Here is a 24,412-nt window from a genome sequence, read left to right as displayed (position 1 = left end):
GAGGTGTTGCCTACGGACGCTCCCTTTCCTGGAGGACCGCAGGACATATCTTTGCTTCACTCTTATGCCAATCATGTGGCATTGCCGCTTTGGTATAATAAGGATGACGTAAGTATTGTTTCTTTAAATGTTCTTTCTTTATGTTTAATTATGTGTGTGTTTGTTTAATTATTTTCTTTATTTTTTCTTTCTTGATTTAATATGTTTTCTTAAAATGTTTTCTTTATATGTTTTCTCCATTTTATATGTTTAATATGTTTAATTATGTGTGTGTTTGTTTAATTATTTTCTTTATTTTTTCTTTCTTGATTTAATATGTTTTCTTTATATGTTTTCTTAATATGTTTTCTCCATTTTATATGTTTAATTATGTGTGTGTTTGTTTAATTATTATTAATATGTTTTATTTATATGTTTTATTAATATGCTTTTTTTTATATGTTTTCTTACTATGTTTTTTTTAATTATTATATCAACTTTTATTAATATGTGATTTTGTTTATATGTTTTCTTTATTTTTATTTTAGAACATTACATATGTTTTCTTAACGTTTTCTTCACACTTGCTCGTTTCCGTATTATATATTCAATTTCAATTATGTTTGTAATTTTATTTGATTAGCTTTATGGTTTGGCATCGAAACAATGTGTTTACAATGTGTAAAAACACATTGTAAACAGGTTCTGCCTACAACAGGTTCAGCAAATTCTGGGTTCAGGACGACTCGGCAGTTAACTGCCGAGGAAATGATGAAACCGGCGGTAGTAAACTGCCGAGGTTTTCCTCGGCACTTAACTGCCGAGTTTGTTTTTTTTAATTTTTTTTTGTTTTATTTTGTTTAGAATAGAATTGTGGTAGAAAATTATTAGAAATTTTAAAAAAATTATTTTATGTTATTTAAAATATTGCGATACAGGTTTCGTTACATTACATAAATATTACAATAGCATGAATTCGTTCGAATAAATATTGCGATACAGGTTTCGTTACATTACATAAACGACGTATTTAAAAAAAAAAAACAATTACATTACATTCCTGAATGTACCTTCCAACTGCAACAATTATCTTACCACTGAATGGGGCAAATTCAAACTTGCTAAGCAGCAGGACTCCAACATTCGATGGTCATCTCGAACGATGGTATTCAAGTGCCAACGAAATGAGGTCCATTCCTTGACACTTGAATACCATCGTTCGAGATGCCCATCGAATGTTGGAGACCTGCCGATTAACAAGTTTGAATTGCCCCATCCAGTGTAAGACAATTGTTGCAGTTGGAATGTGCATTCCAACTACAACAACTGTCTTACCTCTGAAATGGGGTAAATTCAAACTTGCCAAACAACAGGACTCAAGCATTTCGCCTCGCGTTCATGCTTTCCTTTGAAAAGAATAAATTTTTGTCAGATTTGATTTAGATGATGGTATTCAAGTGCCAACGAAATGAGGTCCATTCCTTGACACTTAATACCATCATCTAAATCAGTCTAACAAGAATTTAACCTTTTCAAAGGAAAAACATGAACGCGAGGCGAAATGCTTGAGTCCTAGCCGTTTGGCAAGTTTGAATCACCCCATTTCAGAGGTAAGACAATTGTTGTAGTTTGAATGCACCTTACCCTAACTAATGACGATCTTCTAGCGGAATCAAGTTGTTGATGATATCTTCAGTTGATCTCAGCAACGTCACCCGCATATCGATCCACTGGAACTTGGTGTGCTCCCAAAACATACTCGTCACGTTTTCGTCGTTCTTTAACTCCACCCAAGTGAATGATACGCTCCCCTCGTCGAGCTTTGGACGTTTATTCCGAACATTTTGCACCCTTCTTGTGTCTCTTGGGTTGACTCCTTGGTTGAATTCATTCAGTTGATCCTTGAGATCTCTTAACGTTACATCAAGGCACCGAACCTTCAACCTTTGAGGTTCTCCTCCGTTGAATGTTGCATGAACGTCGATCCATCCGGCCATTGTTTCAAATCTACGCACATAGAAATTCAAAATAATCAATGAAAAACTCATTCAAACATTTCATCAAACACTTAATGTGCAAATTATACATAGACTCTAAAAATCATAAAAATAACCCTAAAATGTAATTGGCTAAAAAAAAAAATTAACGTAAAATATAGCAAACATGCAAACATCTAATCTAAAACACCAAATTAAAATGTAATTGTCTAAAACACCAAATTAAAAAATAACCCTAAAATTTTTAAATTATAACATAATCATCATGCAAACATTTTAACAAAATTAATCAACTAACATCTTATCTAAAAATGATTAATAACATGTAAATCTAATTAAAAACTAAAATAAAAAATTAATTTAAAACACCAAATTAAAATATAACCAATAAACTTTAAACTATAACATAAACATCATACAAACATTTTACTCTAAAAATGAATTATACTATGTAAATCTACTCAAAAACTAAAATAAAATAAATATACTCAAAAACTAAAAAATAAAAACATTTATAACAACTAAAATTTAAGTTAATAGCATTATAATTACTTACTTGTGATTTTGTTGAATAAATTTGGTTGGATTTGGTTGGGTTTTTTAGAGAGATTTGTGAGAGAGATTTGAGAAATTTTTTTTGAAGATGTGATGAATAATGGAGATGAGAGAGCTTCTGCCAGACTTGTAGCAGAAGATCCTCGGCAGTTAACTACCGAGGAAATCCTCGGCAGTTAACTGCAGCCGGATTTTAAATACCTCGGCAGTTAACTGCCGAGGGGTCAAAAGCGTATTTTACATGTGTGTCCCAGCCTTCTCTAATGTGTCAACAACAATTTTCATCAAATCATCAAAGAAAGGGTGAATATGGTTAACAAGGACCAATGAAAGGGTGAGTAAGGTTAACAAGGACCATATTGACTTTGAGGATTACATTAGACACTTATAGGTTAAAAGTTCTTAAGCATGGTAGGATTGTTCTTTTTTTAGAATATTTTCTCTATATTCACCCATAAAATTATTTCTCTATCATGGAGAGAAAAAAAATCCCCTTGTTTGCATAATCCAATACCACTGTTTAGGATTGTTCTTTTTTTAGAATATTTTCTCTATATTCACCCATAAAATTATTTCTCTATCATGGAGAGAAAAAAAAATCCCCTTGTTTGCATAATCCAATTCCACTGTTGTCCGGATAATCCTTCTTGAAGTGACCTATCTTGTGACAGTTAAAGCACTTAAACTTTAACTTGTTACCACTCTTTCCCCAGTTACCTTTACCTCCATCATTCCCTCTTGAAACACTCAAGCCTTCGCCATTTTCATCAGTTCTAAGTCCTTTGACTTGGTCAACTTCTTGGTTCTCAAAGCCGATTGAACTTCTTCCAAGGTGACAGTGTCTTCTTTGCCATAGAGCATGGTATCCTTGAAAGATTCAAAAGAACTCGGTAGAGCACACAACAAAAGTATAGTTTTATCTTCATCCTCAAGATGCACCTCAATGTTCTCCAAGTCATCAAAGATTTTGTTGAACTTCGTAAGTTGCTCCATGATGGCTTTTGACTCTACCATCTTGAATGATTAGAGTTGTTGCTTTAGGAATTGTCGATGAGCCAAAGATTTGGTCATATACAACGACTCTAACGTTGACCACATCGATGCCGCAGTTGGTTTTTTCATTACATCTCTCAAAACTTTATCCCTGAGACACAAGACAATGGCACTCTTGGCCTTGTCCACCATCTCGGTCTTCTCCGCTTGTGACATGATGACCAGTAATGCACCATCAAGCTCTACAAACTCTAGTTTTCTTGTTGGTTTCTAAACCCTTATTTTTTTACTCTCTCTTATTTCATGAGATACAAGATCTCTATAAATAGAGAAATATAATTCATAAATTTGGAATAGATAACAAGTCGTTAACCATATAAACTTACATAACAAGCTCCAAAAGCTTGCTCAGGGAGTAAAAAGTGTTAAAGAGTATTATAAGTTAATTTATTTGTGCTATTATTTCTTTTGATTTATTAGTTTATAATAATTATATGTCTTATTTTTCCAACAGGAAATAGCCAACATAAGAGCTAACATTTAGGAAACTGATGAGTTAGCCATGTCAACTGGCTTGACTTATGAAATAAGGGATGTAGTGGAGTTGCAAAATCATCTTGATATGAAGGAATTATTCCATCAAGCTTTCAAGATGGAGCAACAATTGAAAAGAAAAAATTCCTAGGAAAAAAAATCAAATTCCATATACAACACTTCCAATTGGAAGGACAAGCCAAAGAAGCACGGAGCATCTACTTCCAAGAATGGCTCACCCACGGTGGAAGACCTATCATGCTCTCCCACCCTAGCCCGAGCCTTGTAAATATATGTCTAACTCAAATTCATCTAGTTCTACTACTTCTATGAAATGTTTAAGCGTCTTGGAAGGGGACACATTGCTTCCCATTGTCCAAACAAAAGAGTTTTGGTCATCAAGGATGGGTTACTTATTACCAAAAGTGAAAAAGAGAGTTTCAAAACAAATGGATTCTAAACCAAAACAGTTGAGTAAAAGGTCAGACCAGATTGAAGAAATTAGCTTGCTTATATATTTTTACAAATAAAAATGTTACTTGTAAATAGAACCCAATACAAGCAAAGTTACAAAAATAATGGAGTACAATATCAGTGTTTTTCCATATATAAAGGAAATGAAATCCACAATGACCAACCATTCGTTTAAAAAATGGCTCTGCAACAAAGATTTAGTTACCTGTCACAATTTATAGTTGTTGTCCAGAAACCCCCAATTTTGTTAAAACCTTAATATAATGTTAAAACTATTTATAAATGCCTAATCAACAGGGTAATGTTCTGAAATTAGGGATGGCAAAAATGACCAACCTGCCCCGTCCCGGCAATAACCCATCTAAAAAGGGGCGGAGCGGGGCAGGCCAACTAAAGAAACAGGGTTAAAAATCTCATCCGCTCCATTTTATGACGGACGGCCGGGTTGACCCATCAATGTTTTTTTTTAAAAATTATTAATTAAAATCTTCACATAAACAATGTAAAAATATATAAATTTAAAGCAGATTTTTTTTTTGGTGGTGGCCGGGTTCGAATCCCCGACCTTACATATTTTTATGCATCGTTCATACCAACCGAGCTAAGCACATGAGGATAATTTAAAGCAAATTTAAATATATAACTAATGACTCCACTAAAAATATAAAAATAATTATTCAAACATATAAATTACATATCTAAAATTCTATAATAAATTAATAAGACATTGAAAATAAAAACTACATGAGTTATAAATTAACAAGTTGTTAAAAATATAAGGCTAAAATCATAAAACAAAAGTGATAAAAGTAATTGAACTTTTTTTCCCAATATATAGAGGTGAAAATTGGAAAATTGATCGTGACTTATAAATAAAAAGAATTGAAAAAGAGAGTAACATATCAACCCAATGGACCCCCACCCCGTTTTTAGTGGGTTAGGCGGAGTGGGCACCCTACTTGTGGCGGGCTCAAAATTTCAACCCACCCCGCTAAAAATGGCGGGTTAAATGGGCCAATCCGACGGTCCAACCTATTTTGCCATCCCTGTCTCAAATATTATGAATTGAAACGTAAGACACAACATGAAATGTGAAGGCCTAATTCGGTCCCTCACAATTTTTTGACAAAAATAAACTCAAATTAGTATCCGACAATTTTTATACTAGGAATAAATTAGTCCCTAACTCCTTATTTCGGAGGGATTAATTTGTTTTCAATATGAAAATGCCTCAGCCAAATTTGGTTTATTTATGTGACATTTTTACAATGTTAATCAATTGAATAATGCTATATATCGCTACAAAAACAAAAATGAATAGAAAACATTTTTCGGTGGCAAACGGGAAAGGAAGCTTCACTTTAAGGGTGGATTGGACAAAAGTACAACTTATATTCACTACAATGAAAATGGTTCAGCAATAAACCAAAGTTGGAATTTTGAAAATGTTTTAAATTACGGTGGATTAGACAAAATCACGGTCACACCTTGATTTTGTTGAATCTAAAAAGTGTAGTTTTTGCAAAATCACAGTAGCTCGCCGTGTTTTAGTCTGATTCAGCACGATACCAAACAAGCACATATGTCGCATCATAATCCTGTATCCACTTTGGTTTCAACTTGTTGTATTTATTTTTTCTGGTTTATAGCACCGATATGGTGTTTGGACTGATAGCAGCTCACAAGAGTTTATGTCTTTCTAGGAGTTGCCTAAGGCAACCTCCAATTTCTCTGTAGTTTTGGAAAATCCCACCATGGCTATTCTCCGTGTGATAAGAAAGGGGAATTTGGAGCCTCACTTTGAGGAGATCAAACATCTTGAATCATATTTGTTTATGTAAATTACATAATTAGAGTAATCTCTAATGAATCAACTAGTGATTTTGAAGGTACCAAAAATATTTACTCATACTGTTAAATCGAAAACTCAAGCATTAACAAAGGCAGAATGTAGGTCAATGTCTTGTCTCACTAGTGAACTTCTCTTGATCCAACAACTTCTTTATCCTTTGAAATTAAATTTCTTCCACTATGGTGTTCTATGATAATAAGTAACCAATTTAGATAGAAGATAATCTAACAGCAACTGAAATATCTAAACACAGTGAGTGGATATTGATTGCATCTTCATCAGACAACATTTAAAATCAGAATTCCTCAACCTCACTCCTCACATATACATTCCAACATGTAAAATATAATGTTTTTTTAACCCTTCTAGCCATTAGCCATTGGTCCATTATAATTTCTCATCACAATCATCTTAGTTCGAAGAAAATTCTTAGTCCAACAATTCTCCAAGTTGCTGATAGGTTTCTAAATTTCTTATGTTCTACATTGCATCATTAACCAAAAAGGAAAAACATCCTTTTAAAGAAATCAAACATATACTACATAAGTGCCTACTACCAGTTAGCGCATTCCACGTAAGTTATCAAATACCAAAACAACATACAGCATGCAACATCATGTCTCATCATCATCAAAGTAGAGAGGATACATTTGTTAATCAAGATAATCAACTACACGAAACATTGTGACCTTTAGCACAATCGGCTTCTTTTTTATCAGCTCAAACGCACAATAATCTCCACGCGACAGATTGTTGGCCCTTTGAAATTTAGGAAATCCTCGTGCCATTTGCATTGATAATGATTCGGCATTACAAAATACACAAGAAACTTCCCATTGCTGTCCATGAGAATTTTGGAGTTTGATAGGAACATTTGGCTTCAGGTACTTTTGAGCAAATTTAGAAGTAACACTCTACAAAATGAAAGAGAGATCAATTTAAGTGGCAACATAAATAAGCCAACATTTACTTTAAACCAAAAACTCCAAATTATAATCCTCACCGTTCGATTTGCCTTAGCAATTTTTGAACGAAAAAAAGGGTTTATTGGGTTGAATTCATTGGCAGCCTTCTCTGCTTTTTTAGAAGCACGCGTAGACATGTTTTTGTCCTTTTTCCCACGGCTCTCACTTGTTTTAACCTTGGACCTTTTCCTAGGACTAGGATACTTTGTTTTTGGTTCTCCACTAGTACTTAGAGTTTTGAACGGATAGCAAATCTCAACAGAAGTTACATCAATTATAGTAACACTAAACTTTGAATTTCCTTCATAATTGAAAGAAAGGTACCAACCATATCCTATTGAATAGTATTCTATGAACTCTTGCCATTTGTTACAAAAGAAAACGTCATTGCCGCATTTCTTCAGTTCCATTTCCCAAATACAACCATCCGGAACAGTAATTGTAGCAACATTCTTGAGTTCATTTCCAAATCTTGCGATAAACTCATTTGGAATTCTCTGCATTGATAAACGATAAATAACACACCGCCTGATATACTAAAGACCAAACTTCAAAAGAGAATTGGTACAGCTAGTGCATATTTTGATTCACTTTTGTGAGTGGAAAAAGTGATTTAAGATGCATAAAATAATTTTGATACTTTTAGAATTGCTTTTGACACTAATAATTTATAATTTGAAATTTAGATTTGAAGTTTCCTACTCCAAACATGATTTTTAGCCACAAATTTACTATTGATTTCACTTTTAAGGGAATAAATCATACATAAGTACATTCCAGATTCAACTAAGTGTGTACACTGTAGATCACCTTAGATTCAACATAGGGAATGCAATCAAACATAAGCAATGTTTAGGCAAAACCTCCGAATTCTAAGTTCAAATTAGAATCAATTATGAAGACAAAATCAAACCCGAGCACATTCCAAATATGTCAATTAATTCTACATCTCTAAAATCAATTTTGTCTTGTGCAAAAGTAAAACCAAACATACATGTGTATATTGTTGGACAATAAGGAGAAGCCACACTATGTTGGATCATCACATTGGATTAAAAACAACTACACAAGTGAGTTGGAAACCACATGTTCACCCAAAATCTAAGACAATAGACACTTATGTTGTTCAACATCAACTCTTTCATCTAATGTGAAACTTTAACTCACACTCGACATATCATAACATATATTTTGCATCACAATAGTTGTGCCAGAACCACAGCTAGCTAGCATGATTATGACAAACTTAATGTGATACCAAACATATCAAAGATTTGAAATCAATTATTACAAGCTTAGAACCAAACAGAAAGAGTGATGACCTTCAATGGAGTTAGTACTGAATGTTGAAACATGCACTCAATGCATGCATGGATAAGAGTACAAAACAAGCGATAAAATTAAAGAGTCGTCAACTTAGCTACAAAGACCATACTCAAAAGAAAGATAGAAACCGAAACTTACTATTTGAGTGGCATGAATGGGTGAGGGAAGTATGGCTTTCATAAAATGTTTTGATACGTTCTCCGGCGCCAATGACCGGACAGGTCTTCTCCGGCGAGGCTTCATTGCAGATTTTCTGTTGGGGTTGTAGTAATCCTCTTTTTTGGACTTAGATCGTCTTTTATTAAAAAAAAATATCTTTAAAATTGCCGTGCAAATAAAAATTAAATAAATGGTAAGTTTAAGATCTTAAATGAATTTTTTTATAAAAAAAAAAAAAAATATTGTGTGTTTAATGCAAATGAAATTGTAGTATTTAACTTTTTTGAAGAAATAATTTCTTAATTTAAAATTTTTAGTGTTGAGAGACATTTATTAGCAAAGACTCATAAATTATAATCCGTCCCTATATTTAAACACATTTTCCTTTTTTCACATTTCTTAAAAAAAATTGTTAGTTCAATTAATGTTCTGTTTTGTGTGTTAATATTATCAAATTGTCCTTTAAATTTAAGGTTTTTATGAATAAATCAACTCTCGCAGAATACATGCATTTGATTTGTTTTGGGGCACCTTCTAGGATTGGGAGAATATTTCATATCTCAAACGGTGGTGGACGAGTGAGCTTACAATAGACATGTTTGTACTATATTTCTATTCCTCTTCAACTATAATTTTTATTTTTATTTTACAAAACCTCTTCTTGAACTTGTATTTTGAAGCTTCATTTTGTTTCCATCTACTAGCACCACCAAATTTAGAGAGAAATAACTAACGTAGAATCACGGTTTAATGATAGTTGTACAAAATTGATTGCTGAAATCAAAACTTTCTTATTTTCTAATATAAAATTAAATTGCTTAAATGTTCATATGATACAATCCTCAAGCTGAAGAAAAACGTTGCCTTTCATGCTATCTTCTTTCCATATACAAAAGTCTACAGCTGACGAGAAGCAGATTCTAGAAGTCTGAATGATAGACACAAACTAAACTTGAGTGTGTTATAGGGGTGCGGCAAAGAGGGCACTCTGGCTTTTCGTTGCACCATTCTGTGATACAGTTCCTACATGGATCACATCAAACAGACAAGATGCAATGTGAATGGATAAGAGGTTTGAGACGGACAAACAAGCGGGGAACGTAAAAAAGCAGCAAGAATGCAGAAGACAATACCAGCAAAATACATGGCCACAGGAAGTAGCTGTTGGGTGTTGACGATTACTCAGGCAAAGTGTGCATTTGCTTACCCCATTAGTTGCATGATGCTGCAAAAAGAAAAATGATTCAGCAAAACACATAGTGCAATAAGATGATATGATGGATGCTTGGACCCACCTAATTCTCTTAAGGCTTTTTATTCGATTCTGCTATGATAAATAAACTTTCTCAATAGAAACCAGCTTTCTGTGAAGCGTATTCGATCAGAGCAACATAGATACACAATATATGTTATGTTCTTTACATCACCCAAAATGGGAGGGTTTGGAACAGAGCCAAAGCACAAATACTTGCTCATACAAGAACCCATACAAGTTACAGACACGAGGGAGAAACACACTAGCTTTGTAATCGTACAAACCAGAAACATACAAATTATAATTCAGTAACAACCAAAATTGCAAGAAACATATCTACAATCAAATAATACACTGTATTTTGTTATCTCTGCCCTTTTTACCGATTTTCTAACGAGTGTTCTAAGATTACTAGCTAAAGAGTATTTAAACAAAAATTATTTTTGTATACCTAATAAAATGAATGTTGGACTATTCCTTGAATTATTTTTGTATTCCTAATAAAATGAATGTTGGACTATTCCAATACTTCTCACTCCTTATTTCTTTAAAGAGCGTCCTAAAGGCACTTCATTAAGAAAACCATATTTTTATATCCAAAAAGATCCTCATATTTCCAAAACATTGGCATTTTAAACCAGAATGGATCAACACAACTGTACAAGTCAACAGTAATATATTTATCCCACTGCTGATCTTAAATTTTCCAAGTGACTTATGTATGACACTTTAACTGCAAACTCTGTCAAAACAAAGCAACAAGCATGCACTAAATAGCATTAAAAGAAAAAGATAATTTGATGAGATAATTGAACCTCAGAAGATGAGGATCCAGAGACCCAACTTCCTTTGTCAGCTTCTGGAGATGCCAAATTACCTTCTTCATTTAGAACAGGCAAACCGTGTCCTATAATACATGGCAATGGAGTCGGGTTATGACAATAACTAGAATCAACCCTCAACTTAGACGCTCAAAGATTAGGGTGCCGCCACATTAGTCGTCCATTTTTTTTTGTACCAACTTAGTCCCTCAAAGATTGAAGTGCCACCATATTGACCCTACAGAGTTTTTTAACAATTAATCCCTCAAAGATACACCATCATCACCAAACTCTTCTCTGAAAAGCATTAAAGTGATGACACAAAATGATGGACTTGGTGACAATCATGTATCATTGAGGGGATAATATGATGACTGATGAATCATTTGGAAGACTAATGTGATAACGCCCAAACCTTTGGAGGACTGGATTGAGGGTTTATTATAAAAACTAAATGGCAAAACAAGAAAACATCCAGAGCATACTAGACACATAAATTAAGAAACAGGAAAAACGAGAAAAATATCTAAATAAATAATTAGTTAAAAATAGTTAGCTAAGAAACTTTTATAACCTGCTGATGTATGGTGGGTTGCAAAGGATGCCTGATGAACTGAAGCAGCGATCGATGAAAAATTTCTTCGACGCAGCCCTTCAGCAGCTATTACACAAAGTTGAATCAGCAGAAATACTCCCAGTATTTGATATCTGCACAGAAGCAGTGTTATAAAGAAATCAGAGTGGTTGAACAAAAACACAAACTGTCATGTGCAGTAAGAACTATAACAGAGCAATTTAATAGAGTCACCTACACCAAGATTTAGTACATGAAAGGTAGAGTTTATTAAAAATTGAAATTACATAAAAAGAAAACATCATTATGAATAAATAACATAATGATCATAATATGGAGTAAAAGACAACAACTACTATTTTTTTTTCTTTCTACTAAGTGGGATTGACTACACAAACTAAATGTCGACATTATATTCTATCATGAATAATTTTTAAAGACATGCCATTTAATCCAAATCCTTTTTAATAGTTAAACTTTAAACTATAGTTTTCTGTGGTCTCTCCTAAACCACCTAACACGAGATTCTACCATCTACTCACAACTGGTGCTAACTCAACTTTCTCTCTAGTGCTTTCATTCCAAATCCTATCTTGTCTAGCATGACCACTTGATAAATCTACATCATGAATGTAGACTAAAATGGTTGATTTTGCTGTGAGTGTATGTATAGGAATTTAATTAGGACTTGGATAAATTTGATTTTGACTAGTTGAATTTATTCTCCTTATGGATTTGTATTTAAGAGCGTTCTTACACATCATCATCTTTGTACCTCAGTTTTTGTAGGAATTGAACAAGGTAAAATAGCAAGTTGCTTAACCAGCACCCAACATAACAGACTTAGTGGTCGGTCAGCATTGGTATACAGGGATTTTGCCATTGGATGCATAAAGGTAGGTGTTGAAAAGCCACATTGATGGGCAAAAATTGCATTTGCTATGGGAAGAGTTGTTCCTAACATTAGTGAGCTGTGCCCAGTGCTAAACAAAGTAATTCAACACTGCTTGTCGCACATTCAGCGCCAGGGTTTAGAACTAAGCATTTGGAAGTCAGCACTCAGCACTGGTAGTTACATGTTGGATGATATATATACCAAGTCTAATAATTTTTGGACGATCTTTGCAGGGAAGATCAAGGAGACCTCAGCATTTTTATAGCACGAATAGCTAAACACTTTAGATTAGGCTAGGATGACCCTTGGCTAAAATCTATTGTAATTAATTTCCTAACTCTTAATGCATGCATTGTTTATTTCATTATAATCAAGTAATTGTGTCTGTGTTTAATGTTTCCTTAAAGGGGATCTTGAAATTGATTTCATACTTGATTGCTTAGCTGGAAAATTGACTACTGAGTTAGATCCTGCAAATTACCATGATATTGATGATGGGATAGGATATGGACATTAAGCACTCTTTTGAATTTTTATAGTTAACAATTGCCTTAACAAGGATCACTTAAGGGATTGGAGTTCTTAACCAGATTCAAAGGGATTGTTTTACAAGGGATTTAAAATAATCCAACTTCACCTATTTGAATGTTGATTAAGTGAATTGAACTGGAATTAAGGCTTGAATCAATTATTACTTAGAAGGGAAACTAAGGATAATCCAAATCTATCGCTTTAAGCAACTAAATTTTATTTTAGATATTGCTTTTGGTTCCTATTACTGCAAATTTTAGTTGTCAGTCATAATCTTAATTCAATCATCATGCCATTCTCGAGTTCAAATTGAAATTATCTTGTAGTTGATGATAATTGAATCCAATTCTCATAGGGAAGGAGGTTTCACTCTCATTATGTTCCTTTGTTGCAACCGACTTACTTGTCTAGTGGTTTTATAAACCAACTAATACCACTCATCCACTGTAACATTTCCATCTTTACAACATTTAACTTAATTGTTTGTTACCGTTTTCTATCTAGCATTCAATCTCATACAACATTGAATGTCTTGTATACATCCAACCAGGAAAAAAATTTCTTAAGTTTGACCGGTAATTTTATATCACAAAATACACAAGCATTCCTCTATTTTATTAATTTTGCTTGAATCATATGACTCACATTTCCCATTATTTTCCATCATTTAATATAAAGGATCCAAGATACTTCAACCGTGGGATATGTGGCATGGTATGTTCTATGTTTACTTTGAGATAGAACTGATGTACCCCTTGCTTGACTTATCCTCCACATGCTTTCTTCTCCTTCTAACTAACAAAAACCATGTAATTCTACTTAAATGACTGAGAAAATTCCCCAGTTGGTGGCCCATCATACTTTTTAAAAATATTTTGTAAAGTTTCAAAACATGATACCTGGGTCTTTGATTTGATGCTTTTCCAATGAACACATAACGAATGCCTGCAGCACGTTTGGATATATGATAATATAGGCCTACAAAAGAAATAATGGCAAGATTTAGAAAACTTGCTTTTCCATGTCTAATAACTAGAATGAGTGTTAAGCAAAGGATCACCTTCAAAATAAAACAACATGAGGTTAGCACGAAGAAGCAACTGCAATAACTCGCGAACAAAAGGGAGCATCTGGTGGGGAGCATAGAAACTAGATTTAGCAACAAACGGAAACATCGCTTCCAACTAAACTGATTAAATATAGTCAGATTATGTAATAAAATACAGCTTTAAAGGGGATAAGACAAAAGTTATTATACCGATAGAGTGGTCATTTACTGTGTAACTTGAATCTTCCATATAATTGACAAAAATAAAATAACAGTATATGGTTGAAACATTTTTGTAAAAAATAACCAAGTGATTACGAAGGAGAATGTAGTAACTTCTTGATCATTGTTGAATGAGAAACATCAGCAGGAGTAATGTACCGTAGGCCATCTCTGAACCAAATGCAACCAAAATCCTCCGAGTTTATGCTTCAACCTCGTCAAAGTTGATGTAGACTGTCCTGAGGCAGATGCAGAAGAAATTTCAGAAACCCGAGAACTACTACTCCCATGGGCATTTTCACCGTAAATCTCAGCAGACTCATAGTCAGAAAGGATAATGCCTCGGGAAGCAATTCTAGAACTGTGAAATTAACATTCAATTAATCATAAAACTAGACGCGAGTGCAAACACACACACATAAAGCTCAATCACATCAATGATTAATTAAAAGAGAGAGGAAAATCAACCTGATTCGTTCTGCAATATATGGAATCGCTGATTGATATACAATGAACAAAGCACGCCTGGCTGGTGTAGGAGGAAGTCCATAAGGTCCTGCAACCTAATAAACCAGTCAACAACTATCAGATGTTTTTAAACAGTACATAAATCAAAATCATCTAATTATGTACACAAAAATCAAGTAGCAACAACAACAACGACCAAGCCTTATCCCAGTAAGTGGGATCGGCTACATGGATCAAACGACGCCATAATGTTCTATCATAAACTATATTTCTAAACAACTCATTAATCTCTAGATCTTTCTTAATAGTTTTTCTAGGTCTTCCTCTTTCTCTAGTGGTCTGATTACCCTCCATCTGATCTACTCTCTTTACTAGAGAATCCACAAGTCTTCTCTCGACATGCCTAAACCACCTAAGTCTAGTTTCCGCCATCTTTTCTACTATAGGTGTTACCTCAACTCTCTTGCCGTTTCTAATCCTATCATGTCTACTGTCTAGTCCTACCAAACATCCAACACAACATTCTCATCTTTACAAAATTAAACCTCCAATATCATTTAAAATTACAACAGCGGTGTAAAATCAACAGAAAAAAATCAAATTCACCAAATCAGGTACGAAAAAATCAACCAATAAAACAATATGTTAGAACTCCAATGTAAAATAAATCACTTGCAAAATTTAGACGAACACTTACATGAACAATTAACAATGAAGGACGAAATTACCTGAGTGATATCACAGTATTCCTCACCAAGTGTCTGTTGTCCTGAGCCTGTTGTGAGAACGTAGTAAAGCATTTGCCCTAAAAGTTTCGTCTGCAAAAACAATTAACACTAAAGCACGATTACACTTGGTGTATGTTTGCATGTTTGATTGCTTTAGAGTAGAATTGATTTTGCCTTTAAAATTGATTCTAATTTGAAGCTAGAATTTATAGCTTTTGCTTCTAAAATTGAATTTTAGTCTTGAATCTATCATTCAACTCACTATTCATTTGAAGGTATCCATACTTAAATAATTTTGCATTCAACTCACTTTTAGCGAAATTCAATTTTACAAATTTTAGAATCAATTCATTCAAAATCAATTTAAGTCACCGTAAAGCCAAACACACATTCAATTAGGAATACATAATCAAGAATATAAACAAGATAAAGTGATTAATTATTGATTACCTCGTTTTGATAAGCCACCGCAACTCTAGTACCTACACCGAAAATTTCACAAAACTACTTTACATTACCGCAAATTGAAATTCGTAATTTGAAAGTTAGTTAGATAGAGAGAGAGAGAGATACCGAAGAGATGGCGGAAAGCGTCGCGACAGGCATCGTAAACGAAAGAGGCGTACTGATCGTCTTTTTCAGCTGCTCGCATCATTTCCGGTTGAGCAGCCGGAGGAAACCGCCGTGACTCCGCCGCCGTGCTAGTACTCGGAGCTGCATCGACGTCTGTAACGGATTCGGAGCCATTTCTTCCAAGGTGACCCCACCCCATGGATTTTTCTGTTAACGCAATTTTAATGAAGTTAGTGTTATCTTCAAACTCTTGCTTCTAAATCCTTCCTTCGTTTTCATTTTTTCAAAAAAAAAAAAAAAAAATTAAAAAAAAAATAAAAATATTCGCCGTTGCCGGGGATCGAACCCGGGTCACCCGCGTGACAGGCGGGAATACTTACCACTATACTACAACGACTTGTTGCTTTTTTATTCATGGTAAACGTATTAATACGTATCCCTTAAAAGCTATTGCGTTGTTGTGAAAACTGAAAATGTATTACACTTTAATTATTTTTTGTGTAAGCTATTTTCAAAAGTTGTTTTGATAAATATGGAATAGCTAATCTGATTAGATCTTTAAGAAAACCGTTTAAATAGAAGAGAAAGAAAAATATAGATATTGAGTATATTTGTTATTTGGACCGTTAAGACGTATTTTTCTTAATTGTTACATCTTAACCACACATCTAATATATCCTCTTTTTCTTTATAATTTAATCTTAAGTTATTACTCACTTTTAACTTTTAAGTGACATTCACAAAATAAACTTATATCAAAATGCTTTTTCATTCTATGCGTGAGTAATTAACGAGATCAAGAAAGAAAATGCAAATAGAATAAATCTATGCAGCTTTTGATTGTCTTCCCGTGTTTTATGGATTAAGCATGTGTTTGGTATAGAGTTTATAAGCCCAAAAGCACGGCTGACGTGATTATCAAAGCAAAATTGTAGTGACTTTATGAAACTAGCCTTTGAAGCTTTTGTGCCAACGTGATAAATTAACGTGGTTTTCTATAAAACGTGGTTTGACAGACGCAATAGCAAACATGCTATAAGCTTCATTAGTAGTTTTTTTATATTATAAAATTCATCTAGTAGTTTGATTGCACCTTTTTTTTAGCATGGTGCAAAAACACTAACCATCTATAACCACAACATCCGCCTAATTTCTACCAATTCAGTATCTTATATTTTGAAAACGCAAATCTACTCATTTAATTAATTTTCAAATAATATCCTCCACGCACTACTTCGTTAAACCTAACATATTTTTATGTCGAATTCTAGGGTGATAAATGAGACAAGTCTTGCATTATTTACATAATAGTTTTTACCATTAGATCAATAAATCACACAATTAAATTAAATGAATTATGATGTGACATTTTTATCCAAAGATATAGAAGACGCTTGTGGATAATGTAAAACCATTTTATTTGTATGTTAGACAAAACCACTCTTTCTACCAAAGAAAAACCTAACATACTCTAAAAAAAAAAATCAACAACTTAGTAACACAAAATGGTCAAATGCTTTGATAGTTCAATGAGCTAAATCAAGCACTCACTACATATTTTAATATCAACACTCATTCACATGCTTCGAACTCCTCTTGTATTACAAATCATGAAAAAAAAATGAAAAAATTATTTTGACGATAAAGTGGTTTGAAACATTTCACGGTGTTGTTTGGATTCTAGAATCCAAAATACTTACTTTTTTGGATTTCAATATCCAAATTGAAGAAGAAAAAACAGTTACGCACGGTTGAAAATAGAGGAAAACCTCATTTTATACTTTAAAAATAGACAAAAAAACCTCATTTTAGATTTCAAAATCCAAAAATCCAATGTGCGAAAAAAAAAATCTCATCAAGTTTACATTCCAATGCTCTCTCTATTGTTCTTGATTGTCCATTTCAAGCATACTTATACTTCAAGTATATCCCTGTGCTCGAGATAGAAAAACTCATCTTCTGGTTCCATGTTGACAATATATGTGCTCCAAGAAGGGCTCCATTTTTTATTGGAGAAAAAAATTCGGTAGAAAACCACTTCTTGTTGATTTTTTTTCTTCCCCAACCTTGGTCAACATGTGTTATCATTCATATTCCTCCTCTCTCTCTCTCATAAAAACATATTCCTATTCTCTGAATCATTTGATCAAGAACCACAACATAAAGTTATGTTGCCATTGTCACAAACGAACAAAGATATTTCTATTGCATTGCCCCGCAAAGCAAAATAAATACGTGACCAATATAGCTTGGTGATTCCATGAACTAACCAATAAGCTACCTACAACATATGATGTTGTACATAAAAAAGCATAGCAAAATGTCGACACCAAAAGAAACAAAAAATGTACTATAGCTACCATCTCATTGCTGACAAAAGTGAAGGTCACTCAATTCAAACTCCTATTAATCATTCAACTTGGAGAAACAACATAGTCTAACAGTAACATGAACGAAAGATATTGCCAATATGAATTCTATTATGACTATCTATAGTTATAAAAGTGATTATAATTGAAAACGATTGGTTCATTGAAAAATCAACCACTTTTCAATTTGATACCAATTATATCTTGAAAACATGAATGGAGTATCTTGAAACATGAATGGAAAAAAATGAAGTGTCTTAGTTAAGATTGAGTTTGCCTTTAATACCTCAAATTTGATTCATCCATTGGCCATTGGTGGGAATGATGAGTGGATAAGAATATATGAGGAAAATGTCATTTAGCAATTATGGGCTGCTTGTCTTTTGGATTTGAACCGTCAAATATACAAATATTGGTTCTTAAATTCAGGATTTTTATTTGACTCTGACCATACTTTTCTAGAGAGTCTATGTATTAGATGAGTGGATTTGAATACACTAACACTTAGAAGAGGTATTTCACTAATCAAATGATGAGTTTTAATTTGTTAATAAACTCCACTTAAGGGCAATCGTTCGGAAGAATCTCAAATTTAATTTTTGAGTGAAACAATCTTTAACTTTGAAATGTTACAACATTACCATAAATTTGTGTAAACTTATTATTCTTTTAGAAAAGAAATTGTTTGAATTCAAAAATAGGTTGGAGAAAAAAGAAGAAAAAATGAAAGGGAGGGAGGGACAAAGGAAGAGGAAGAGGGAAAAAAAAAGGAGAGGAGTGGAGTTGAAAGGATAATGGTTGAAAAATTGAAAATGAGTTAATGGTATTTTCGCCATTTTAAATTGTTTGATTCATACAATTTCAACGATCAAATTGGTGATTCACCTTATGTTTGTGTTATATACTCTCTTTGGTCTTAAATATAAGCAATTTTTCACATTCATTTAATAAATGATGTATGTGATCCATATTATAGATCACATACATTATTTATTGAATAAACCTAAAAAGTGAAAAGTTGTTTACATTTGAGACCGAAGGAAGTATGTGACAAAATATTTAATTCATTGGTTCATCTCAGCTTGATGCTTTGAAGTTAGTCTCATCTCCTCCGATGGAACTTGATGCATGCATTGATCCTTACTTGCACACAAGCTCAAGATTGTTTTTCCTAGAGATTAGTTTGCTTTGTTTTCTTTCTTTTTCTATTAAAAATTTAAGTCAGAGGTTTGATAGATATGACTCTTCATAGTTTACAAAGAGAATCATTTTTCAACTTAAAATCCAATTTTGTAAAGAGTAATGATATTTTGACATCCATTTGATGACAACTTTGTTGACAACCTTGTTTTTCTCACTTTTTATTGGTAAAAAACAATGGAGAGAGAAAAAGGAAGAGAGATGATAACAACATCATGTGAGTATGAGAGAGAAAGTTGTCCAAAAGTTGTCAAAAAATGGTTGTCAAAATATTATTTCTCTTTTGTAAAGTTGAGTTAAACTAAAGTTTAATTTGCTATCATAGCCTATAAATTAGAGTCACCCACAATTTAAACATGCATCAAGCCTAAATCTGTTGAGTTTATAAAGAGAAACATCTATCACCTTACAATTCAGTTTTGTAATGAAAGTTACTCACTCTTACAAGCCGGTTTTGTAAAGACAAACATTCATCACCTTAGGTTGTGAAAGGTTAAGTTAGAACCAACTTCAACTTTTCTTTTTCTTTGTTTCCTTATACAACCAAAAATTGTAAGCAAGAAAAAATGATTTGGTGGTAAAAATAAATGCATAAATCTCAACTAATTCTATAATTTTTAATGATATAATTTCTTAAAACACCCATCAATTATTTTAGATTTCATTTTTCTATATCTTCCATGCCTATATGTGAAACATGTTTCAGTGAAAGGTTATTTTGTTGAGTATATGAAGGTAATTTTGAAAAATCTATTTATTTTTTAGTTTATATTAACAAAATTAAATAGACGATTTTTTTATTTAGTGTGAATTATATTATTTTGTTACTTATGTGATTCACAATCGGTGTGTAAGAATAAGAATGAGCGACCACTATCATTATATTCTGGCCCTATATTTGATTGAGCCTATGACTTGAGTAACAAATGATCACCAAATGGAAAATAAGAAATCCAGCATTTTCAACACACCCAAACCAAACTCACAACTTTTTATATCAGAAAAATATCATAATGAGGACAACATCTTAGGCTAAAATCAATGACACGTTTAAAAGAATCTAAACTACAACACCAATAAAAGTGCATTATTATAGTACACAAAAAGTGTGAGATTCTAAATCAGTACAGAAACTCACTAAAGTTAATACTACCTCTGTCCCATATTATAGGACCCTTTTAAAAAAAATTCTTGTCCCTTATTATAAGACCATTTTGATATTTTCAAGTGCATTAATTATTTCTTTACAAAATTACCCCTATTTACTCTACATATTTTTTTGAAAAGCAATAAATTCTTTTTTTCTTTGAAAAGCAATAAATTCTTTTTTTCTTTGATGAAAGAACAGCATTAAGTTTAGTGGGAAAAAAGAGTGATTCCAAAATTTTTTAGAAAAAAAAAACAAAAGAAAGGGAAAGGTTATTCAGGTTTCAATTTTTTGTGTTGTTTTCCAACTAGTCTACATTCAATATACAAGGTTCATTCACGTTCATTTTCAGTAATGGGTACTGTACTTTCAAAAAGTACGGTAAGGAATACTGGGATTCTAGGGTTTTAGACTGATAATTGGATGCCTTGGGAATGCTCCCAAGAGTGGTATTTATAGCCTCCTATGGGCTTGGGCTTTGGTTACTTGGTTTCCAAGTAACAGGGGCATTTAGGTACTTACGTCAGCCCCAGGCGGTTTCTAGAAGTTCAATGAGTCGGTGCCTTTCAGCAGGGCGCGCCCGGGCTGGGGAGCCCTCTTGGAGGGCGACCTGGCCCTTCTGGGGGTCTTAAACTTCCAAAAGTGGGTCTGGAGCCCTTCTGGAGGTCTCTTGGGACTTTAGGAATATTATGACGGTCCACAGCCCCCCAAGCACGAGTCTTGGGACAAGGCGAAGTGATGATGTCGAGGGGATAGACCTTCTGGAGGCCATTGAATCCCTTTAGGAGGTTATGGCGGTCCACAGCCCCCCAAGCACGAGTCTTGGGACAGGGCGAAGTGGTTTGTATGCTTTGCTGTTAGTTCATACATGTTACTGGCGTTCACCGTTCCCGCCCGCAGTCTTAACTGGCGACGAGTACATTGGCGTCTAGATGAAGGCGTTGACTCGCCTACCGGACATTTAATATTCCTGTGGAACTCGATGGTGGCCACGTGTCAAGATCTGAGGATGTTGTTCCACTCAATCGTCTCGGACACGCTTCCCGAGGCGATCTGGCCTATTTAAGGAGCGCGTTTGGCTTTTTTTCTGTTTATTCCATTTCTTTGCTTCCACTTGCTTGTGCCAAGCTGCTTCTTTCGTCTCTCATTTTACGGCTTCGCGGATTCAGCAGACGTTTCTTCCTTCTTGCTCAGGTATTCCCAAACTCCTATCCTATTTACTTCGTTTTTTTTGCGCTTCGAGATAGCTCGATTTTAGGTATGGTGTTGATTAGGGAGTGCGATGAAAAGGGGAAAGTGATTCAACCCATTGATCCAGTTGAGAAAAATCGTTTGAGGAAGGAATGTTTAAAACATGCCACTGGTCCTGATGGAATGATCAATTGGGATGTTTATTATGATGGTTTACTCGGGGAGGATTTATTTAGCGATTTATCTAGTGAGTCTAGCGCTAATTCGGGTAGTGATAGTGACTGTGTGTTATTGTCTGCCACTTCAGGGGCGAATTGTAAGGAGGACGAGTGCCAAGAGATTCGTCCGCTTCACGCTCATTTAGGGTTGGTTGAAGGTGAACACTTTCTTAGGTTAGCAGAAATGGCCCCTTTTGCCGAGGAAGTGCGGTTGGAAGAGTCGTTGTACGTTGATGTTTCTGCTTTGGACTCTTTTCGGAGTAAATTCGATATCTCGGCGACTGGGCGGGAGGAGGATGTAGTCTTGCTGTCATGTGACCCTGACGAACGAGCCTGTGATCAAGAGATGATGGGCGAGGGTGATGAATCCTACTTCGTCTATACCGCGGTTCTGGAGGAGTTTGGCGTGCAAGTTCCTTTCACGCCTTTTGAAATGGATGTCTTGAGGCTCCTTAATGTGGCGCCCACTCAAATACGCCCTAACAGTTGGGCGTTCATTCGTGGTTTCGAGGTTCTATGCAAGTCCTTGGGTCTTGAGCCCGCGGTTGGCGTATTCTTCCATTTCTATGGAACCAAGGACGTTAATAAAGGTACATGGATCTCTATTTCTGCCCATTCTGGGAAAAGGCTTTTTCCTACTAACGCATGCAACTTCAATAAGGAATGGCGGGATACATTTGTTAGGGTGAAAGGGGCACCGGAATGTTCTACCTCCTCTGTGTTGGTGAACGGCGTACCCAAGTTTCCACTTAGATGGACGAGCACCCCTTTGGCGGTGAAGGGTTATGATCGTGGTGCAATGTCGCCCTATGAGCGTGCACTTGTGGACTTCTTGGAGGAGGCTCCACTAACCAATATTCACGAGCTGTTAAATAGGGAGGGCGACGTCATTCGTCTGAATGCTTACTTACGTGAGTGTTTGCTTAATTTCATATTGAGTTCTGATCGAAAATTGTCATACGTTTCTATTAACTGGTTACACTTGGTTTTCTTTTCAGAGGAGATGTTGCCCCTTACTGGAGCAGAGATGAGGAAGTACCTCGCCGAGGTCGAGAGGAACAAGAATCCTGATGGCTATGTGTCCAGTAGCTCGGCGGGTGTCTCCTTAAGGAAGCTAAAACGCAAAGAGCCTTCTGGAAAGGGCGAGGCTGGGGTTATAGAGGTGGACGATCTGGAGAGCGCTGGTGGGGCACACAACGTTGTTGCCGTTGAATCTCCTTCATCCAAAAAGTCGAGGACAGCCCGAGGTGCTAAGGGTGTTGGAGGTCGCCCTCCGTCTGGGAAGGAGGTTGGTGGGACGTCACTGAACGATGAGGTTATGGAGTCTTTTTGGCATTCGAAGTTCGACATTCGTCGGTATGTGTTTTTTGGTTGCCTTTTAGTTGATTTTCTTCATTTGTCTGGAACGAGAGGTGACTCATTATGCCATTATGGTCTGGTGTCTTGTAGGTACATGAAAGAACAAGTGCCATTTGCAAAGGTCGATGTCGAAGCTGGGGTGAAAGCCAAGTGTAGTGACTTGGTGGCTGACATTGGCACTGCTGCCTTGAGGACCTTGTTGCTGACTCACTGCCTGGAGATTAAACAGGATTTAGTGGAGAAAAAAATACAAAGATGCGGCTGAGGACGTTGAGAAGTGGAAGCATAAATCCACTGGGCTAGACGGCCGCCTGAAGGAGGCGTTGAAGGACAAGAAGGCCGCCGAAGATGCTCTGGAAGAGATGAAGAAAGCCAAAGAGGCAGCAAAGGCGGAGAGGGATGAGACTAAGTCCGTTTTAGAGAAGTCGGAGGCGGCTGTGGATGAGGGGAGGCGAGCTCTTGCGATTTATTTTGAAGATGGCTTCAGGCGTGCTAAGGAGCAAGCGTTTTTCTTCAATCCTGAGGCCAAACTGGAAGAGCTTGATCCTTTTAAGGTGATCATTGATGGCGAGTTTGTTGACGACGAATGATTCCTGCCAGTTCTGATAATTTTTATGGTTTTGTAACTTAAATTATGGCGACTTACTACAGCGCCTTCGTGAACGATTTAATGTTAGTTTTCTTTTGGATTTTGTATGGAAACTCTTTAGTTTTTAAATCATGACGCACTTTGATGATCGCACTCGTATCAGCCTGCTGTTTGTTTTTATTGTCTTTATGTTGTGTGATTGCCCTCTTGATGCGTTCTAGTTTTTTTGTCGAGGTTTGAATTTGTTCAGTCTTATTGGGACCTTTCTAAGGGTAACGCTGCGTCAACCGAAATTACGCGAGCTTTTGCTTGGGCGACTATCATAGCCTTTACAGGGTTGATGTAAATTACCTATGTCAGAGCCCTTTGACGGAAGTTGGCGATCGTTCA

General features: G+C 34.9%; 3 protein-coding genes and 1 non-coding gene across 5 annotated transcripts; 1 reads left to right on the top strand and 3 right to left on the bottom strand.

Moving 5' to 3' along the window:
* Positions 1–6,841: 6,841 nt before the first annotated feature.
* LOC146952319 (B3 domain-containing transcription factor VRN1-like) lies at positions 6,842–9,064 on the bottom strand. The gene is made up of 3 exons (XM_085700906.1): positions 8,814–9,064; positions 7,388–7,846; positions 6,842–7,298 (listed from the first exon to the last, which is right to left on the bottom strand). Exons 1-3 carry the CDS (start codon positions 8,916–8,918, stop codon positions 7,038–7,040), a joined length of 825 nt encoding a protein of 274 aa, XP_085557032.1. The 5' UTR covers positions 8,919–9,064; the 3' UTR covers positions 6,842–7,037.
* A 484-nt stretch (positions 9,065–9,548) lies between these two features.
* On the bottom strand, positions 9,549–16,181 carry PEX10 (peroxin 10). 2 transcript variants are annotated; one of them, XM_085700902.1, is made up of 11 exons: positions 15,950–16,181; positions 15,827–15,858; positions 15,377–15,466; positions 14,649–14,743; positions 14,340–14,541; positions 13,971–14,040; positions 13,810–13,888; positions 11,485–11,618; positions 10,905–10,996; positions 9,968–10,059; positions 9,549–9,857 (listed from the first exon to the last, which is right to left on the bottom strand). In XM_085700902.1, exons 1-11 carry the CDS (start codon positions 16,146–16,148, stop codon positions 9,755–9,757), a joined length of 1,188 nt encoding a protein of 395 aa, XP_085557028.1. In that variant the 5' UTR covers positions 16,149–16,181; the 3' UTR covers positions 9,549–9,754. The 2 variants fall into 2 exon arrangements, with proteins under 2 accessions (XP_085557028.1, XP_085557029.1); XM_085700903.1 differs by having other exon boundaries at positions 14,340–14,419; positions 14,649–14,736.
* Positions 16,182–16,274: 93 nt separating this feature from the next.
* TRNAD-GUC (transfer RNA aspartic acid (anticodon GUC)) lies at positions 16,275–16,346 on the bottom strand. The gene has a single exon. It is a non-coding gene; the product is annotated as a tRNA-Asp (tRNA).
* Positions 16,347–21,621: 5,275 nt separating this feature from the next.
* LOC146952316 (uncharacterized) lies at positions 21,622–23,840 on the top strand. The gene is made up of 2 exons (XM_085700897.1): positions 21,622–23,430; positions 23,524–23,840. Exons 1-2 carry the CDS (start codon positions 21,926–21,928, stop codon positions 23,696–23,698), a joined length of 1,680 nt encoding a protein of 559 aa, XP_085557023.1. The 5' UTR covers positions 21,622–21,925; the 3' UTR covers positions 23,699–23,840.
* The last annotated feature ends 572 nt before the right edge of the window (positions 23,841–24,412 follow it).

This window comes from Medicago sativa, chromosome 1 (genome assembly GCF_051527215.1).
Source record: "Medicago sativa cultivar Bolivia chromosome 1, Bolivia_mono, whole genome shotgun sequence".
In the NCBI taxonomy this organism is placed as follows: domain Eukaryota; kingdom Viridiplantae; phylum Streptophyta; class Magnoliopsida; order Fabales; family Fabaceae; genus Medicago; species Medicago sativa.
The sequence above is the reverse complement of the archived record's forward strand: the minus strand, read 5'-3'. Positions and strand labels throughout refer to the sequence as shown.

Excerpts from the sequence above, each read along its gene's own strand:
- LOC146952319 (XM_085700906.1), bottom strand. The coding sequence starts at position 8,918 with ATGAAGCCTCGCCGGAGAAGACCTGTCCGGTCATTGGCGCCGGAGAAC. Across the intron at positions 7,847-8,813 it reads CCATTCATGCCACTCAAATA|AGAATTCCAAATGAGTTTAT; the intron begins GTAAGTTTCGGT and ends TTATCAATGCAG. Across the intron at positions 7,299-7,387 it reads TTGCTAAGGCAAATCGAACG|AGTGTTACTTCTAAATTTGC; the intron begins GTGAGGATTATA and ends TTCATTTTGTAG.
- PEX10 (XM_085700902.1), bottom strand. The coding sequence starts at position 16,148 with ATGGGGTGGGGTCACCTTGGAAGAAATGGCTCCGAATCCGTTACAGAC. Across the intron at positions 15,859-15,949 it reads CGCTTTCCGCCATCTCTTCG|GTACTAGAGTTGCGGTGGCT; the intron begins GTATCTCTCTCT and ends TTTTCGGTGTAG. Across the intron at positions 10,060-10,904 it reads CTGGATCCTCATCTTCTGAG|CATCATGCAACTAATGGGGT; the intron begins GTTCAATTATCT and ends TTCTTTTTGCAG.
- LOC146952316 (XM_085700897.1), top strand. The coding sequence starts at position 21,926 with ATGGTGTTGATTAGGGAGTGCGATGAAAAGGGGAAAGTGATTCAACCC. Across the intron at positions 23,431-23,523 it reads TCGAAGTTCGACATTCGTCG|GTACATGAAAGAACAAGTGC; the intron begins GTATGTGTTTTT and ends GGTGTCTTGTAG.